General features: G+C 37.2%; 1 protein-coding gene across 2 annotated transcripts in view; it reads left to right on the forward strand.

The window, feature by feature from the left end:
• The window catches only part of LOC117400656 (histone-lysine N-methyltransferase EZH2-like), a 29,876-nt gene that overhangs the window by 3,042 nt on the left and 5,745 nt on the right, over positions 1-21,089 (forward strand). The window contains exons 2-15 of one of the 2 annotated variants that reach the window (XM_059023046.1): positions 8,472-8,595; positions 10,946-11,074; positions 12,169-12,288; positions 13,196-13,316; positions 13,745-13,930; positions 14,898-15,000; positions 15,340-15,503; positions 15,759-15,856; positions 16,142-16,370; positions 16,764-16,933; positions 17,689-17,783; positions 18,071-18,111; positions 18,608-18,733; positions 20,839-21,017. In XM_059023046.1, the coding sequence (XP_058879029.1) occupies positions 8,479-8,595; positions 10,946-11,074; positions 12,169-12,288; positions 13,196-13,316; positions 13,745-13,930; positions 14,898-15,000; positions 15,340-15,503; positions 15,759-15,856; positions 16,142-16,370; positions 16,764-16,933; positions 17,689-17,783; positions 18,071-18,111; positions 18,608-18,733; positions 20,839-21,017 (1,878 nt within the window). In that variant the 5' untranslated portion in view covers positions 8,472-8,478. The remainder of the gene's footprint in view (positions 1-8,471; positions 8,596-10,945; positions 11,075-12,168; positions 12,289-13,195; positions 13,317-13,744; positions 13,931-14,897; positions 15,001-15,339; positions 15,504-15,758; positions 15,857-16,141; positions 16,371-16,763; positions 16,934-17,688; positions 17,784-18,070; positions 18,112-18,607; positions 18,734-20,838; positions 21,018-21,089) is intronic. The other variant, XM_059023047.1, reaches the window with a different exon arrangement.

Genomic DNA, 21,089 nt, shown 5'->3' on the forward strand with positions numbered 1-21,089 from the left:
CCACTTAGTTAAAGGAGTATTCTGTTTTTTTCTTGTATTTAAGCACCCTGTGAGGTGAGCTTGTAATGAATTTGCAAATCTGCAACATCACATCTCATAACCCATTGGATAAGTTATATCATGTGTACTTGAATCTGTGTATCAAGAACTAAATGCGTTAAAATGTTGGCCGGGTTATATGTTAAGATTTGTAACTACTGGCCACTCGCTGTTTGACTTGCTGTTTAAGAACCGATTTTTAAATAGCCTGCTTTATGCTTAATTGAAAATACATTATGAAAAACCAGGTAAGGTCAATAATAATATAAGGAATAATATCCACCCAACTGCATAAGGCTGTAATCCTATCAAGGGTTTCTGTATATATATAAATCATGAAAATGCTAGCTTATGAACATTTTTGGTGTATAGTATTTGTTACACTGCATGGTGACATAACAAATTGTGGAACTAGCAGTGTTATAAACCATTTATGTGTTGAGAATAACATGGGAAAACAGTACACCAAAGCTTATCGGAAAATTATCCTTCAACATGTGTAATAATAATAATAATAATACAAAAACCAAAAAATAATACAGACCGTCAGTCTGAAAGCATGCAATGGCAGGGGGTTAAATATGTTTTAACACTAGAACCACCATGGCAGTCAATTTGACAGTTTGAAGTTTTCAAATTTAAATTACTCTGTGTGTCTGAAAGTTATACGGCTGTCTGTTTTTACGAGTTTTCGTAAATACATGTATTAAATGCCAGGACGGCGTTGAAAAGAAAGGCAGGGTTTGCGAAAATAAGGAAATTATAATCCTGCCCACCTAGAGCTGCCAAAGCAGTCATTTTGACTGCCTTTTTATAATGCATGTTTTTATTTTGAATATAACCTACAATATTCTATTTTTTTAAAAAAAATATACAAGCCTGTTATCTCTACCCCCACTGAGCTTAACTCTGTAGTGCCAGCCGCTTTGCCTGTATGGTCTCCTACAGCAGCTGCAGGCGTGCCACCCATGCCAACCATGTCACCCACAACAGTACCAAGGACAGTGACTCCAGCTGCATCGCCAGCCCGAACAGGCATTCGGGAGACTGGGAAGGATGGCGCTATTTGGGAAATTATAAATCCCAGTGTTGACGCTGTGTGAAGACAGGCTGCTCAAAATGTTATGACTAAAACCTCAGGTCCCACGTCGTACGCAAAACGCAACATGGATAGCACTCAGTGCTTTTCATTTCTTGATTGATTTGCGAATGCTACACCACATTCAACGCTGTACTGTAGCAGAGGCACATAGGATACAGAATGATTGGCAAGCGTTGAAGAAAAAAAAAAAGCCTGGTTGGAACAGTGAACAAAGCAAGAAGCAAGCTTCCGCCATCTGCGCAAAACTTGCAACCCCTGCTGTACTCCAGCACAATTTAGAAACACAATGACTGCTACGCTAACTGTTTACAAGTGCAAGCCGAGAAAGAATGTAATTATTCCCAGCTCGTCAGTTGACATCGGGACAGCTGACAAGAAAAAAAAATAGAGACTCTGGATTTCTACAGTGACACAAAGTACAGAGTGGACATTTCTGTGAAAGCCGGTTCTTGCCGGTGGCCATTTGCTGTATATTACAATGTACTGGACCTGGCAACCATCAATTCCTTCGTTTTGTACAATGAATGTACTGGGGAAAATATCAGCAGGAGAGTTTTTATCTTGAAGCTAGCCACAGAGGTTCAGCAGAAACATTTTGATCAGAAAACTGCAAAGCAGCAAGCAAATGCAGCCCAACCTGGATTCAGTGCTGCACCCAGTGACACACGCAAGAGAAAACAATGCCAGGTAGCTAAATGCAATAAAAATAAAACGTATAATATGTGTGCATATCTGAAAGAGCAGTATGAGAAATGCACAGGAAAAGTTGAGAAGCGTTTCATCTGTGTGGACTGTGCTACTTAGGTGCTACTTTGAAGTCTGTTTCCCTGAAAGCGCATTCATGTTACATAGTAGGAATTTAGTTATTTTCTTTTTTTCATTTTTACAGTTTTGTATGTACATATACCTGTTTACACACTAGTTTGTTTTGAAATGTTTTATTTTATTATAATTTCATTTTTTCTAAGTAGTGCTTTATCTATGGTAAGTTAGAAAATAAACCCTTGTGTTTAATTGTTCATTTAAACACTGTTTCGGCTGTGCAGATGTTTGATATGATGTGCTTGAATAAAACTTTTGAGTTGTATCCGATGGTTTCTTTCATTTTAATATTGAGGTTGTTTAAAATGTACTGTCATAAAATATATATATTTAGTAAAAGAATCGCCCTCACTGCGGTTCGTTGCCCCTTTAAAAGCAGCGAACCAACACACAGAAATGGATTTTTGAAAGCGCGGTTGTGCTATTTAATGAAAATACAAAAACAAAATAAACAAAACACCTAGCTCTTCTTTGAGCAATAACTAAAACAAAGCAGGAACCTAAACTAAAAACAGGACAGCTAAGCTGTTTACCTGTAACAAAAACAAAACAAACAGAACAGCACACACAGAAAAGGATTCACTCTGCTGTACCCACACACCAGCACAGTCGAGCTTCTACCCTCTTCAGCAGCCGATAAGAGCAGACTGACTGCTCTCCTTATAAACCCTGCACCTGGCTCTAATTTTTAATCCTAGGCAGGTGCAGGTGATAATTAACAATTAAACAATTAACAAAACAAACCAAAATGTGCCTTACGCACATGTTTTTCTGCAGGGAGGTTTTAACCCCCTCCCTGCTCTCTTACAATATATATATATATATATATATATATATATATATATATATATAGCACCTCCAATTTACACAAAACTCCATGCTTGGGGTTTTCCATATAAAAAAAAAAAACAAACAAACAAGTTTTTAGCCTGATTTTGGGTCAACAGGTCAAAAGTTATAGAGGTGTCAATTTGGTTGGGCCCCTGGCCACAGATAAATTTAGCCTGAATGATCACCCTACTGCTGTGGGCCCATATTTAATGTCAAACCCTGCTTGGGTTAGCACTACTTGTAATAGAAGTAAGTAAGTAAATGTAATAGAACTAAGTAAGTATATTCATGGATTAAAAACCAGTACACAGTAATTAAGCTGCATTATAAATTCAATAACGAGAAAATGAAGCAACATCTATTGAAGAAGAATGTTTTGGCAACACAGCAGATGATGGTCAAGACAAAAAAGATGGATTCACATTTGAGAAGGGCATTCCTAGCAAACTACAACAAAGGAAATGGGTACAGAACAGTATCAGACATAAGGAGGCTGCGTGGTCCAGTGGTTAAAGAAAAGGGCTTGTAACCAGGAGGTCCCTGGTTCAAATCCCACCTCAGCCACTGACTCATTGTGTGACCCTGAGCAAGTCACTTAACCTCCTTGTGCTCTGTCTTTCGGGTGAGACGTAGTTGTAAATGACTCTGCAGCTGATGCATAGTTCACCCACCCTAGTCTCTGCAAGTCGCCTTGGATAAATGCATCTGCTAAAATAAACAATTGGGGTATCAAAATCCACAATCCAAGCAATAATCAAGTACCACAGAACAAATCCAACCATACCATCTGCAGGAGAATATTCAGAGCAGCTAAAAAAACAAAACAAAAAAAAGCCACAAAAAACCACAAGATTACAGCCAAGGACTTAAAGAAAGATTTAGAAGCATCGGGCACATTGGTGCACGAAAGAACTGTACAAAGCACCTGGAAACTAAGGAATTGTATGCTCGCTGCAAACCACCTTTTAAAGAAAATTGATAACATCTAACATTTGCCAGGAAATACAAACAGGAACTTGAAGCATTCTTCAGTAGAATTCTCTGGTCCAGTGAGACTAAAATAGAACCACAAATGGACCACAGTATGTTTGGAGAAAAAAAAGGGTAAGCCTTCAATGAAGAAAACCTTGTGCCTACAATTAAACATGGAGGTGGTTTGATCATGATATGGGGATGTTTAAACAATTCGGGGACTGGAGACATTCATGTGATTGAAGATCACAGGAATGCAACCATGTATCAAAACATTCTACAAAGTACAATGATACCATCTGCTCGTGGGCTGATTGGCAGACAGTTTATCTTCCAGCAAGACAACGACCCAAAGTGTATGGCTACATCAACTCTGGAGTTGAAGAAAATTAAGAAAGGTTCTGGACTGGCCTTCAGAATCACCAGAAATGCTTTGGACTGATCTGAAAAAAGCTTTAGCTAAGCTCTGTCTGAGCTGAATGAAATATGAAAGACAGAATTGGCCCAGATTTCACCAACAAGATGTAACATACTGGTTAAGAATTATCATAAATGTCTGAAAGCTGTATTAAAAGCTAAAGCAGGACATGTGCAATAATAAAGCAGGGGTGCCAATGCTTTGTTCATGAACAAATGCTGGTACTTTAAATGAAATAATTTTTGTTTTTTGATAAAGACTATTTTTTAAATAGTGGTTAAAGTTTACGAAGTGCTTGCCCTTAATATGTTACCTTGAATTACGGTATAATAAGCATAGGGTGCCAATACTTTTGTCTGTGCCTGTATATGACTTGGGTCTGAGAGAGTATTAAAGACATGAAAGTGTTTTCAACACTTTAGTGGAGTTTGCACTAACATCAAATTGCAGAGAATTAATTCTTTAATGTCCCTTCCAACAAAAGTCCAGTATGTTTGTTTATTTTAAGTTTAATCTGGATTTTATTTTTGAGATTGTGTATTCTCATTTACAAAGGTGACCATTTTAGACCAGAAGTGGCAGCAGCAACATACACATGATGCATACCCATTTCAACAAACTCCAAACAAGTTACAGCAAAAAGTGTAAAAGTGTTTAAAATTGATCAGGGAATCAAAAGCTATCCATGTATTATAGATCTTCACCTTTTTTTTTTTTATTAAAAAAATAAAAAAATAAAAAAATAAGTCTTGGAGTTGCCAGTCGGTACTGAAACACAATGGTAAAATTGTAACACTGCTTGCCAAAATGTAGGGAGCAGGTTCAAACAATTCCTATTGTTTTTGAAGGTCAGCAACAAAATGTTTTTTCCTTTTCTTTATTGAACAATTGACAGATTTTTACTTCTGGATACAGCACCTTATCTTGGCGGATGGTTAGTTTTCAAAAAACTTTTAACTTATTTTAAAAATAGATCTATTTTTTTCCGTCAGAATACATTATGGAAAATGGCAGGTGACTGTTTTGTTTGTTTTTTTTATTTGTGGGAGCTGGTTGTACCTGTTGGGGTTGGGCACAAAGCCACAGTGCTGCTAGCCTGTTTGCAGAGGCAGACAAGCTGCCATCTCACAAGCCTAAAGGCTGCAGGACATGCTTGATTGAATCCCATCTGTCACTGTGTATGTGATTATCCACAAAGTCAGCAATACCCTGTCTGCATGGACCTTGAGAAAATGACGTCATGCTTATTTTAAAGTAAATGAAGAAACTTTGTACTATGGAAACACATTGATGCTATTCATACATTTCATACATCATCGCAAGGATGGAAAAGACTCATTGCATAGCCGTTTGATCCATTTCTGGATTTACTTTAAGTTTAATAAGACACACCTGAGCTTGTTACCTAAACTGGCTAATCAAGGTCGTAGTAAAACCTTGAATGGGTAAAATTGCTCTGCAATAAGAGTAATAATTCCATCCCTGCTAGCATAATTTTATTTGTATGAATTTCAGCAAAATATATAGTGCCTGTTGATTTATAGTTGTACAAGTTATTGAGTATTCATGCCAAAATTATTTTTTTGAAATGAAGAATTTGAGATTCCCGGCCTAATCTCTGGTTGATCGACTGAAATGTGTGTCTGAAAGTTCAAACCGAGTTTAAAGGTTAAGCATCAGGTTGTTTGTAGCCAATGAGCCTTCTATACTGGAACGTATTGTTTTAGTCCCTCTTCTGTGTACGATTTTCAAAGTTTTCTGTGTTCGAGACCTATTTGAAACATATAATGAATGTATGTGCATGGCAGAAAAGATTTATGAAACTATTATGTTGGCTACAAATACTCGTCTAACTGTGTTGGAAAATTGGGGATCCAGAATCTTGCGTGTTTGCAAGGCTATGTTCAATAACATGCTTTTGTTTGAGTTATAGGGCAGCAGTAGGACCCAGTAATTATGTACTTATGCCATTCAAAGTTTTACATACTGTACCTTTAGAGAATTGCTTGTTCGTTTGTGATAAAACTTGCTAATGACCTTCTTTTAGTGCAAGATGAGTGTATCATAATCTGGGGGTCTATTAGGATGCTGTCTCTTAGTATGTCACATTTACATTTAAGTGGTATTTAACATAGAGGTATGTTAAAACTTGAACTGTGAAATTGTGTTCTATATGATCCCCCACTTTTAATGTACAATGGCACTAACGGTTAGTGCAGGCACTGGAAATGAAGATGATACATGTACTACAGAGCTAACTTGTCGGGTATCTGGGTTTTTTTGGATAAACTTTTTCTATGTGTTGCGGTCCCCTGAAAACTGTCTCCTGTTTGGGGAAATACTGGCCTTGGCAATGCTCACTTCAGAAAATGAACAAAATATTAATCGCCAATTTCACTTTACAAAAAGCCTTTAACATTTCAGTCTGCGTGGTACAAAAGTCAATGTGGGGGAAAAAAATAATTAAGTTCAAGCTATGTCGCCTTACAGTAATCTATGTTTATGTACAATGAGCTGTTATTTTTTTTATTGTCAAAAATAAAATGATAAAGGATGGATAAGGGCATCTGCTAAGCAATTAATAATATTTATAATAATAAATATTAATAATAACAATATATAATTAATAATAACAATAAAGCAAGCTACATTTTAATTTATTGGGGGCCACAATATTCATTCTGCTGAATGGTTCAATTTGGACACTTGAGAGAAAAAAGTGGAATGCTGCTTTTGAGCATACACATTCTAACCCCTGTCATGAAAGCACACATTACTAGCTAAAAAACAGAGCTACTGTGTTTCGATTACTAGTGTTCTCTCCAACTCGTTTCATAATGCATGTCATAACTACTAGCTCCTTGTGTAAGAATTTGAACAAAATTAATTATTAGTTCATATTTAGCATGGGTGTTTCGAAGGCAAATTTTCCATGCTACTTTTGTTTAATGATTCAGCACATTAGTTGCTTATTTGTATAGAGCAAAGGATGATCTATAAAACATGATGCCTTCTGAAAATACCAAAATGTGGGCGTATTGAGGCTGGCTTCAAAGGGAATGTGCGTTTTATTGCATCAGAGCAGCCCACATTTGTAACATTGTTTCAACAGGGTTACATGGGTAGTACTCTTCTAGAATGTCTGTACTAGCACTCTGTATGTTAAACCTAAAATATTCAATATAAAAGTGGTAAATACAAAATAAAACCCACTATACTGTAGTCTGAGTAACCTGACAAGTATTGTCCACCATATGCACTGCTGTATGCACTAAAACGCCAGTGTTTTACACTTCCTGTTTCAGTTGTGCACATGCTCTACATACATTACAGTAGCTTTTGTTATGCTTCATAATAATGAATCCCTGTGAGGCAAGACTGCCAGCTTCATATTTGCAAGGTTAAGAAACACAACGTGCCAAATAGGTTGACATTGAGCTCTGACCTAATGTGACTGCCATGTGAATGTTTTGAGGTTTCTGCTGTAGAGAGAGGACACATCTTGACTTTGTCTGGCCATATCATGTTACTTCATGTATTCCCTCTACATTTTACCTGGGTGCTTTTGAGTTTGTTCATAAAACCCCCCAATTTCATGTTTTTTCATAGTCTTAAGTGATTTAAATGCTATTCCCTGAATAACAAACTATGGCTTGCGGTTTTCATTCGGGCACATTTTAATGGAAGCCTCATGTAAAGTGGCAAAACTCAAAGATTAATTGTTTGCAGTTCAATGTCTGAAGCTTCCAGGGAGCAGTAACATGAATTGTGCAAAATAATATATTTAGTCATATAAATGCTGTATATAATGGTACTATATAAAGATTACTGTTTGTATTTATTCACAGAAAGCTAAAATGTAATACCAAGATTGCAGTGTTACAAGCTCTGCATGACACATTCCTGCTGTGCGGTCTGTGATGACTAAAGTATTCTTTACAGTTGCAAATTTAGGATTTTGTTTTCTGTGGAAAATGCAACCTTTCATACTGTCAGGTGTCCTTTAGTTCTGGTACATTAAATAACGCCAAAGACTATTTTGTCCAAAAAAGCAGTCAGTTCTTACCCCTATAAGCAGAAACACAAAGCTCATTATGTTCATACTTTGAGAAAACAATGTAACATAATAGGCACATGCATTTAAAAATAAATTTGTGAATACTATACTGTAGATGGAATTGTAAAACAAACTCTGCTGCAGGTTCCTATGTCACTTGCAGGCAAAGTAATGGTGTGTTTATGTTGTATTTTTTTTCATACAGTCCTGTTTGTGTTTGTTTTTTGAAGGGTAATCATGGGCCTGACTGGAAAGAAATGTGAGAAAGGGCCGGTGTGTTGGAGGAAACGAGTGAAATCTGAATATATGCGACTGAGACAACTCAAGAGGTTCAGAAGAGCCGATGAGGTCAAGGTAAAAAAATAATAATAAATAATAATAATAATCATCTTTTTTTTAATTTTTTTTATTTTGCTGTTCTCCCACAAATGGTTTCTTTAGAAGTTAACACTATCAAAAAGCTAAACTGATATTCAGAAATTGTGTAGTTTAAACTCTATATTGTGAACACAGTTCCCCATTTTGTCACAATACATAATGTAGAGTTCTTAGTTTTAAGGCATGGCTTGTAAACAGATTTCTTTAACCTGGTGTGGTACCAGGTATTTTTTCAAAATGCAAATACAAGTAATGAATGGATGTACATGGTTGAGAAAAATGTATGGAATTATTTTGTAAATCAAGAATTACTTTTAACAAAGCAAATTTAATGAAGTGCTCGGTCCGTGTACATTCCGGCCAATCGTTTTTTCATTCTAAATCGGAAAACCAGAAAATGACTTTTTCATAAAAACAAAAAAATCAACCAGTTTTTCATTTTCCAATTTCTGAGTTTAAAACACAAAAACTGATTCAGGCTTGTTTTCCCATTTTTCATATTGCTTTCTGTAACAAAGTATTTGAAATGGAATAATCTGTAATACAAAAATAAATAGGCCATTTAAAAAAAAAAAAAAAAAAGTACTGAGGCGTGCTCTACTTGTATCGAATGTGTCCCGGTGTTATGACGTTTTCTGCATCAATACATTGATGTCTATATCTATGGATGCACCCCCCAAGTGAAACAAATTGGGTACCGGTGAAAGGGGAGTTCTAAACATACTTGAGCGTCCTGGACAAATGTGCTATGATAATATAATCCAGTTAAGTTTATAAAGCCGGATATAAATATTAAGAACCGTACCTGGATTTTTTTTCCCCCCTTATGTGAAGGCTTATTATATTTAGTATTATTATAATGCACTGTGATACAAGGATGATTATTATATTAACTTAACGTAGACCTACGGCTGTATTATAATACAGTACTTTGTAACAACTGCTAAATTAGTTAATAAATAAATAATGTTGGTAAACAGACAAACACTTCCACGACAATAAGCACAGGCGCGATATTATTGCATCGTCATAACGGGGACACAGAGCTGGCCGTGTCTGACCTTTTTTTTTTTTTTTAAAAGGTCTTGAAGGAGCTAAATAATTTATCAAATGTTGTGGAGTGTTTTCATGCTGCAGTGGGGGGTTCTTTTGTAACAGAATATGGTGAAGGGTGGTGGTGAATTCTGTTTACAGTTTCGCACTGTATCACAGTTCCTCCTTTTGTAAGAGCTGCAAACCGCAGGGAGAGAGGAAATGTTAGCATCTTACAGAGCTTGCCATAGGATCACTAAAGGGGGCTGGCATGCTTGGTTGAATAGGTGTGTCCCGTTAGTATATCTATCATTGTTTAAGTGTGTACCTGTTAGAGAACCATTAACAGATTGCCTGTGAAGTGCTGTCTCTCCAGATATCTGCTTGAATAAAGACTACCTTCTTTATCACCGACTCTTGGAGATTGATTTCATTTTTCGTCCCTACAGTCTATTATTTATTTTTGTATTACAGATTATTCCATTTCGAATACTTTGTTACAAAAAGCAATATGATAAATGGGAAAACAAGCCTGAATCAGTTTTTGTATTTTAAACTCAGAAATTGGAAAATGAAAAACGGGTTGATTTTTTTAGTTTTTATGAAAAACCGAAACAGAAAAACGAGTCGTTTTCTGGTTTTCCGATTTAGAATGCAAAAACGATTGGCCGGCATGTACACGGACCCTCGTACCTCTACGGACCGTGCTCTCACTGCATGAGTTTGAATGAGTTTAAGGAATGGATCAACATTTAATAGTGGTAAACTGCATTCTGAATTTATTTAAACATGACACCCCTATTGTGCATACTGTGAAATTGTCCCACTGTGTCATGAGTTACTACTTTCACCACAGTGTTCTAGTGTTTTAATAACCCCCTATTGCTGCTGAAGAGCTCTCCTAATCTAGCCTTCAGAATAAGACTGATGCTAAAAGCTTGTTGTGTGCAGCACAGTTCATCTTTTTGGAATAGTTATGAGTACAGATGTAGCACAGAAAAAAAAGCAACATTAAAAATAAAACCTCTTCAAACAAAAGATTAAAGTAATCAATGAAGATTACTGTGAGGACATTTTTAATTCTAAAGTATCAGAATCTGGTGGTAACTGGAGATGTATCTCACAAGTTTACATTTTATTTACTCTTTCATGATACTGATTTCATTTTGTAGTTACAGCTTTGGTGGGGGATTACGAACAGACTTGTTACCCCTGTGCTTGGTTTATAGGTTTTAACTTTGCATTAATTAGTGTGTATTTTTTATCTCATCCAATGGTTTCTTTCTCCTTGCAGAGTATGTTTAATTCTAATCGACAGAAGATTTTTGAACGAACCGATACCCTGAACCAGGAATGGAAACTGCGCCGGATACAGCCTGTGCACATCATGACATCTGTAAGCTCCTTACGTGGGACCAGAGAGGTCAGCACCCATAGCTTATAAACTAGGTTAATGTCTTTCAAAAAAAAAAGTGCCACAAATGGTATCCAGATTTTTTTTCCTTCCTGTTTCCACATGCATCAAAAGCCAGAAACGATGTGTGTGGCACACTCCTAGCCATCAGGGCTAATGGATGGAAAAATCCACTGGCCCCACACACATTCTACTGGCCCAGTATAATGTTTATTGATAGTTCACCAAAATGCGGAGCTTGTGTTGTAATGTTTAATATATTAAATAAGGGAACAAGAAAAAACGCAGAAACAAGCAACTATCGGAACATGTACAAATGACTTCAATTGTGACCATTGTACAGTCCACTGAGTTGTAATATTGTTTGTTTATTGATAGATATATTGACATATGTTAACAGTTATAATATGATTTACTCAGGTTGTTTCAAATGTGGTGCTGGATACTCCAGAGAACGTTTTTCATGTTCTGTCATCCAACATCGTTGAGCACAAAAATCACAGCGAAACCAGCTGCTAGGAGATGTTTGGAAAGTAAACTAAATTAGTTCCCCCCCAGTAGGAGAAAATGGTGTGCTAACAAGCGATGAACCGTAATGGGCCGAATTGCCTTTTCTCGTTCTTAAGTGCTTACTGGCAGAGAAATGCTTGATGCTGATAAGTTGTAACAATAAACACTAGTCCCTTCATTGCAATGTTTATTGCTAATTGGTTGAAACACTAAACGACAGCCTCCACATGGCAATGCTAATTGGTTAAAACAGATTCACAACATTATTGCAGGCAGTGTAGACCTGCCATGCTCATACATAAACTAAAGTTAACAAGAAAAAGTTGTGAGTGCAGCCGCACCTCCAGCACCCCCACTTCCCATGTCCTTGGGCACCAAAAAAAGAAAACTGCAGTAAGAACAGATGCGCCACTGGGACGTGTTAGTATGTGAAATTTTGAACCCTGTATTACATTTGAATGAAACTGAGATATGCCTTTTATATTGACTTGTTGATGGCAAGAAAAAAATCATAGTATTATGTATGTTAATATTTAGTAAATATTTAGGACCCTTTGGTTGAGATAAATACAAGTGACGCATTGTCCCTGCAGTGTACTGTGGAGAGTGGATTCTCCGAGTTTTCCAAGCAAGTCATTCCTTTGAAGACACTAAATGCTGTTGCGTCTGTCCCCGTCATGTACTCGTGGTCTCCCCTCCAGCAAAATTTCATGGTACAGTAAAGTATTTGTTTGGTTTTATAAACTGTAAAAACTGATCAACAGAATTGTGGAAAAGCGGATTCATCATTGTGTGTTGATATAAAATATATCTGCTGTAATTTAATTTTAGGGTTGTTATGTTTATGAACATGGCTTTAATTTTAAAAGTATGGTTTTCTGCTGCCAGCACAGTTGCTGGTAACAAGAGCAATCGGTCAACTATGCCTCTTAAAGTGCTGAAATTGAAGACAAATTCACTGCCTTCACAGGTGAAATCTGTGTAACTCCAGGTTGTCTGTAGTCTGCTGCTATCCAAACTGTTGGCAACTAGTAGGGGTATACTGCAATAAAGAAGAAATATATTGCTATAGTACTAGGGTGTGTTTTGTTGACAAAGTAAAATTATACAGACATCACACTTAATTTCATAGTTAGTGGCAGATAAGTGAAATCTTAAAAAATCAAACAAAATGGTTTCTATATTTCTATTGGAATTCTTTATGGTGATGTCTTAATGAAATTTATAATTAAAGTTCGGGAGGAGGGTCAGACACCAATCTCTGCATCACCAAATTGAATCATTCAATTTACACATTAGCTAGCTAATTAAATTGTTAGCACTATAAATACCCTCTTCACTCTCTGAGTTGCGTTTTGATTTCATCGTAACCCACCACCTCCCCATCTCCACCTTTCTTAATAACAATTTTTATGTTTTATCAATGGGGGTCTCAGCCTCGTCCAGTCGGCCAGGCAACGAATCCTCAAACCAAGTTAGGTTTGATGCCAAATGAATGTGTGTATATACAGCATACTTTTCTGTAAAATTGCATACTCCGCATTCTGTACAATAAATATTTGTACTAAAACATTTTGTGATTGGTGTTTGTCCCGAACTACTGAACTGTTTCTGCTGCAGGTGGAAGATGAGACTGTTTTGCACAACATACCTTATATGGGTGATGAAATCCTTGACCAGGATGGGACCTTCATTGAGGAGCTCATCAAAAACTATGATGGCAAGGTCCATGGAGACAGAGGTATTTTTAAAACTTAAATACAAATAAATTCAAATATATTCATATATTTAATTTTGAATTTAGAAAAGACCGAGGGGACCAAGCAAAGTCATTCACATGATCGGCATAGGTTCGAATGGCAACCTAGTTTTGCTTGGGGATGTGTATTAAACAGTTTTTTCAAATAAGCTCAAATAACATGCATGCTTTAATTATTCACCCGGTCTTTACTAAATGCTCGCTTTATTTTCTTTTGTGTCACCAGAAGAAGTCTGCAGTTTTTAAAATGTAATGTGAGAAATAAATTAAACAACACCTCCATAATGCACAATGTAAACCTCATTAAACTGAAGCCGTGACAACCAATGCTTTAAAAAAACAAACAAACATTTTGTGGTTTATAGCCCTTGGGTTGAATCTGTTCTCTCTCTCGTGTGTTTCTCTATAAGAATGTGGCTTCATCAACGATGAAATATTTGTGGAGCTGGTGAGTGCTCTCGGTCAGTACAGTGATAATGAAGATGAGGACGACGGGGATGAGGAGAATCGCGAATACAAGTTGGAAAAAATGGAAAGTGCAGACACAAAGGATGAAAACGATGACCTTCTGAAAGACCAGGATCTTGGTGCAGAAGGTAAAGAAAAACAAACAACAAAAAAAAAACCTTGTAATATCTCGGCTTCAATCTGTCAGGGTTCTAAGGATTTCTGAGATACCCTGCCAGTTCAAAAAACAAAAGAATCAATTTGTTTGTTGTTAACCTCCTGACCTGGATTGCTGTCCAATTTGTAACACCCTTTAAGAACAAACAGAGCTCTATTGATTACAGTTTCCAGTTGTTGTATCTTGGCTTCTGGAGATACTGTTGAAGTAAGTTGTGTGACCTAACACTGATACAAAAGAAATCACTCGATTACAAGGTCAAATGATTTGTTTTTGTTGCCAGTTAGGAGCTTTCTCATCGCCTGCTGAAAAAATATTTATTTTATTTTATAACTATTTTATTTAGCTAATAAATGTTAGGACCTGGAAAAAGCCACAATTTCAAGCATCCACCGCTGGGATGAAGTGCGAGTGAAGGCTATGCCTGTGAGACCACAGATGGAATTCTGAGCAAACCGCACTACTTACAGAATAATGGGGAAAATGTTTGTTTTCATTAGAAACAAGAGAGCTTATAAGGTTTAAGCTTAACCGCAGTGTTATAAAATATTAATGAATTTTGTGTTTTGTGGGGTGTAGGGGGGGGGGGTGGGGGGGTGGGGGGTGGGGGTGGGATCAACAAATACATTTCATAAAAAGACAAACACTAAGCTCATATATACTTGTGTTATTTATTTGGTCTCCTCTGCGTGTGAACTCTGCCAGTACAAACAATCACTACCCCACTGAACTTGCATTGTCTTTGGTAGGACAGGTAGTTGCAAGTAACTGTTAGTCTGCCTTTTTTCACACAATATTATTTCAAAGGAGACTATAGCCAGAAAAGAATGTATTCTGCGATATTGGGGGCAAACATGTAGAATCACAACATTAGTAATATGACACTTTTTTTTGGTTTCCTACATCAGCAGTGATCCTCTATTCTTTTTTGTTTTCAGGTAATGGAAGTGAAAACTCAAAAAAGTTCCCATCTGACAAGATATTCGAAGCAATTTCATCCATGTTTCCAGACAAGGGAACATCTGAGGAACTCAAAGAAAAGTATTTATTTTTTCACATGCTTTAGTTTTTTACTGCAATTTAAATAAGGATCGCTGTTTTGATGTAACTTCATAACTAGTCATTACATGTAGATTGATAATGATAATTAGATTCAATGTTTATATCAACAGGATGATTACAAAGTTACCACTTTGCTTTGCTGTGTGTGTGTGGGGGGGTGTCCTAGAATTTTAGTAGTGGTTGTTTTTTTTTTGTTTAGTTTTATATATATATATATATATATATATATATAATAAAAATCTTTTGAGTGTTTTTATAGTCCATGGGTGAATATTTTTCTAGCAGTTTGGATTTTCACCTCCATGTCTCTCTATTCAGGTACAAAGAACTGACAGAGCAGCAGCTTCCTGGGGCACTCCCTCCTGAGTGTACCCCGAACATTGACGGACCAAATGCTAAATCTGTCCAGAGAGAGCAGAGCCTGCACTCCTTCCACACGCTCTTCTGCAGACGCTGCTTCAAATATGACTGCTTTCTTCACCGTGAGTAACTCTGCAAGGAGTTGTTTGAGGCTTGATCTTCAGCACTAGTATATCTTTAACTAGAATACTGTAACAGCGATGATGGCAATTCACATCACAAGTATTTTGATGTCTTGATCCGTAAGGCAAATTGATTGATCAATACCTGTATTCAAGAGGTGATGTTGACAATGCGAGATCTTCTGAAAGATCTGAAATGAACTGAAATGTATTCTTGGAATCGGTAATCAGAATGTTGTTCTGTTTGCTCGATAGCGTTCCATGCAACTCCCAACACATACATACGGAAGAATATGGAGAACTTGGTGGACAGTAAGCCTTGTGGTCTTGATTGCTACATGTATCTTGTGCAGGTAAGAGTTTGTTTTGAATAAATTATTTTAAACATTTTCACCCATTGCCCAATCTCAATGTAGAAAAAATTATGCTGTCAGTAGGTGTTTTTGTTAATTAGTATTCTGCTGAAGTAACTAGTCTACTTACCTTGTCTACAGGACAGAACTACTGCTAAACTAAAGTCGAAATAGAATTAGGTGGCAATATATTTACTGCTGCTGCAGAAAACTATAATGCTATGAAAAAAATGGACACATTGACCCAAGTTTTTTTTTCTCTTTTTTTTTTTTTTTTTTGTAAAGGAAGGGGCCAGGGAGTTTGCAGCAGCTCTTACAGCTGAGCGTGTCAAGACCCCACCAAAGCGTATTGTGGGACGTCGCAGAGGGAGGCTTCCCAACAGCAGCAGCCGGCCAAGTACCCCAACTATAAACATGTCTGAAGCCACAGACAGTGACAGAGAGGCCGGGGGTGAGCTGGGGGACGGTATTGACAAGGATGACGATGACAAAAAGGATGAAACGAGCTCCTCTGGTGGGTCATTTCTTGGCATGGAGTAAAGCTGCCTATTAAGAATGTTTGTCAGAATTTAATATTTGTATAGCCTGCAAGAAGACAAGGTGGCTGAAGCTGGCCCAAACACTTTCCTTTGTTTGCTAGTATGAAAGCAATGCTATTGTAATACTACTATTTGTATGAAAAAAAATCCTGCTGTACATAACTGCTCAAATGGGTACACAATATGTATCTGTAATTTCATGTTTTCCTCGTTTGCCAACGATCATAGGGGTTTTACTGTGCCCTTTGGGAACACATACACTGGCTCTGAAACACTTGTAAGCACACAGCTTTTAAATGAATACAATTGCCTCCCAAGAGTTTAAACTTATTCCTTTTCCTATTCCTTTTCTGATTTTTGCCCAACAGAAGCGAACTCGCGGTGCCAAACTCCAGTGAAGCTGAGGCTTAGCTCTGAATCTCCTGAGAATGTCGATTGGAGTGGAGCCGATGCCTCTCTTTTCAGAGTCCTTATCGGCACTTATTACGATAACTTCTGTGCAATAGCCAGGCTAATTGGGACAAAAACATGTAGACAGGTAAGACTGGTTCTGTTCAATGTGAGATAAATGCAAGGTAGTGAGACTCATTTGATTATTTGTACAAGTTTCAAGGATGTGGTGAATAAGGTGAAACAAAACAAGAATTGGAATCCAAAAACCATGAATGATGTGTGGTTGAGAATTATGTAATTTTGTACACCCTATTTATTCTACCTTTTTAAGTTACGTTTGAAAACCTAGAGAACAATGGTCAGTCCAAATTTTGTAGTTTGGTTCAGTAATCTCCACTGGCAAATACTGTTACAAGTTAGCATTGTTACAATGCTGCTGTGTGAAAAATAACATTCACTGAAGAGCAAGAAACTAGGACTGGCATCACAGGTCTAGGACCAACACCACATAAAGGGCTCTCTAGCTGACATCTGAAAGTTTTCTTGCATGAATTGCTTCTTCCACCCTGAAGAAGACACAAGCTGAAAGGTTTGTCTACTTGACTTGGTTATTAAAGTTTCACCTTAGAATTCTGATTGTGTGTTTTGAAGTTATGTATGGCCAACTGTGTCTGTCTGAGTCCTGTCACTCACTTTCATTTAATTATAATGCTTTAATTTTGTGGAGATTTGAATAAATAGGCTCCCATACAGTTTGACTGTTAAGTGGTCTGACTAGTTATAAATGCAAAAAAAAAAAAAAAAAAAAAAAAAAAGATTGCTTCAATAAATCCACTACATATAATACTTTAATTACCACTAAAGTAAACATTACTGCACAACTCTGTTTTTGACTTTCAGGTCTATGAATTTAGAGTAAAAGAATCTAGTATTATTGCACGTGCACCTGCTGAAGATGTAGACACTCCACCAAGAAAGAAGAAGAGGAAACACAGGTAAGGTGCCAAAAGAGTATGAATAATAGGACTTGACCATGTTGGAAATGGGCTTAATTCAGAAATAGTTTTTAACCCCCTTTGCACTAAGCTGGTAAAGTTCCTTTTTGTGGATAATGACCCATATTCTAACATGACAGGATGGTGCTGCATATTCTTGTTATGGATGTACTGTCCGTAATGTTTTTTTAGGATACGGGGGGGGGGGGGATGGGGGTTAATAACCGGGTTATAGCCCAGTGCATAATATTGCAGCTTATATTTTTTCCACTGTTTAACTGTTGCAGGTTGTGGGCCACACACTGTAGGAAGATCCAACTTAAAAAAGGTGGGTTACTTTGGGGTCGGCATCAGTTATGGCAAGCTAGTTTTTTTTTTTTCTTGATTTGAGAAGAAAGGAGACTTGGAGGAAATGGACAGGTCAGCCACACCTGTTCATCTGGCATTCTTCAAAGCCTAAATTAAATTAGAATGTGCTTGTTGTGCAGTAATGTTTGCTTTAGTGGTAATTAAAGTATTTTGTGTAGAATTGGAGAATTGTACAAAGAAGTCTTAATTCTGTGGTTTTCTTTGTTTTGGATTGGCACCTCAATCTTTTAGGTTTGCAATGTTTTTTTCACTTGTATGGTTTACAAATCAAATGTTGCTTAACACGTGAAAACTAAATTCTAAATTCTGTTAGGGTTCTAAGAGTATCTAGGACAGAGAAAGTTAGTTCAAATGAGTAGTTGCACCTTTTTTGTTTGTTTGAATACACACCAAAGGTGTGCCAAAGTTCTGCAGGTGAAAACTGACTCTCTGCCTACTCCGTTCAATTTGCCCAGATGGCTCCTCGAACCATGTGTATAACTATCAGCCATGTGACCACCCTCGCCAGCCCTGTGACAGCTCCTGTCCCTGTGTCATCGCTCAAAACTTCTGTGAGAAATTCTGCCAGTGTAGCTCCGAATGTGAGTACTGCAAAGACTGCGTAGCTAAACAGCTCTAATTGTTCAGCCTAGGTAGGGTATAGAATACAGCAGGGAAAAGACATTTAATTCTGAGATTAAATGCTAGTCCTTTGCTTTTTAATCTGAAAAAAAAGGTGTGTGTGTGTGTGTGTGTGTGTATATATATATATATATATATATATATATATATATATATATATATATATATATATAATTACAGACGTGCTCAAATCTGTTGGTACCCCTCCACAAAAAACAAAGAATGCACAATTTTCTCTGAAATAACTTGTAACTGACAAAAGTAATTGGCATCCACCATTGTTTATTCCATATTTAATAGAAATCAGACTTTGCTTTTGATTTTTTATTCAACATAATATTGTAAATAATAAAACAAATGAAAATGGCATGGACAAAAATGATGGGACCGCTAACCTAATATTTTGTTGCACAACCTTTAGAGGCAATCACTGCAATCAAACGTTTTCTGTAGCTCTCAATGAGACTTCTGCACCTGTTAACAGGTAGTTTGGCCCACTCTTCCTGAGCAAACTGCTCCAGCTGTCTCAGGTTTGATGGGTGCCTTCTCCAGACTGCAAGTTTCAGCTCTTTCCATAGATGTTCGATAGGATTCAGATCAGGACTCATAGAAGGCCACTTCCGAATAGTCCAATGTTTTGTTCTTATCCATTCTTGGGTGCTTTTAGCTGTGTGTTTTGGGTCATTATCCTGTTGGAGGACCCATGACCTGCGACTGAGACAGAGCTTTCTGACACTGGGCAGTACGTTTCGCTCCAGAATTCCTTGATAGTCTTGAGATTTCATTGTGCCCTGCACAGATTCAAGGCACCCTGTGCCAGGCGCAGCAAAGCAGCCCCAAAACATAACCGAGCCTCCTCCATGTTTCACTGTAGGTATGGTGTTCTTTTCTTTGAAAGCTTCATTTTTTTGTCTGTGAACATAGAGCTGATGTGACTTGCCAAAAAGCCCCAGTTTTGACTCATCTGTCCAAAGGACATTCTCCCAGAAGGATTGTGGCTTGTCAATATGCATTTTAGCAAATTCCAGTCTGGCTTTATGTTTTTCTGTCAAAAGTGGAGTCCTCCTGGGTCTTCTTCCATGGAGCCCACGTTCGTTCAAAAAGTGACGGATGGTGCGATCAGAAACTGATGTACCTTCACCTTGGAGTTCAGCTTGTATCTCTTTGGCAGTTATACTTGGTTCTTTTTCTACCATTTGCACTATCGTTCTGTTCAGTCTGGGGTCGATTTTCCTCTTGCGGCCGCGCCCAGGGAGGTTGGCTACAGTTCCATGGACCTTAAACTTTTTAATAATATTTGCAACTGTTGTCACAGGAATATCAAGCTGCTTGGAGATGGTCTTGTAGCTTTTACCTTTACCATGCTTGTCTATTATTTTCTTTCTGATCTCCTCAGACAACTCTCTCCTTTGCTTTCTCTGGTCCATGTTCAGTGTGGTGCACACAATGATACCAAACAGCACAGTGACTACTTTTCTCCATTTAAATAGGCTGAATGACTGATTACAAGATTGGAGACGTGTGATACTAATTAAAGAAACTAATTAGTTTGAAATATCACTATAATCCAATTATTTATCTTTTCTAAGGGGTACCAACAAATGTGTCCAGGCCATTTTAGAATATCTTTGTTAAATAAGCAATAATTCATCTCTTTTCACAGCTTCTTTGCTTTATTCTATGACATACCAAAGGCATGCAAGTATACATGATAAAATAGCTTTTAATTTCATCACTTTTCAGGAGGAATGAAGCATTATTTCAATGAGCTGTAAGGGTACCAACAAATTTGAGCACGTCTGTGTGTGTATATATATATATATATATATATATATATGTGTATATATATATATATATATATATATATATATATATATATATATATATATATATATATATATATAGATAGATCGTATGTGTGTGGTTATTAGGCCATTTCTGCAGGCTGTTAGAAGGTTTTTTTGGAAAGTTTTTATTTATTTATTTATTTATTTATTTTTTACTGCTACTGTAAAAACCTAGATAACCTAGATTTGGACGCTGTTGTTGGTCTGCTGTCTCCCAGGTCAGAACCGGTTTCCTGGCTGCCGCTGCAAGGCTCAGTGCAATACAAAGCAGTGCCCCTGCTACCTGGCTGTGCGGGAGTGTGACCCAGACCTTTGCCTAACGTGCGGAGCAGCTGAGCACTGGGACAGCAAGAATGTCTCCTGCAAGAACTGTAGCATTCAGAGAGGGGCTAAAAAGGTGTGTGTGGGGGGGATGATTTTCCAGGGGCCATTTCTTATGTATTATTTTACAATACAAGTAACTTGTTTG

Source organism: Acipenser ruthenus, chromosome 4 (genome assembly GCF_902713425.1).
Source record: "Acipenser ruthenus chromosome 4, fAciRut3.2 maternal haplotype, whole genome shotgun sequence".
In the NCBI taxonomy this organism is placed as follows: domain Eukaryota; kingdom Metazoa; phylum Chordata; class Actinopteri; order Acipenseriformes; family Acipenseridae; genus Acipenser; species Acipenser ruthenus.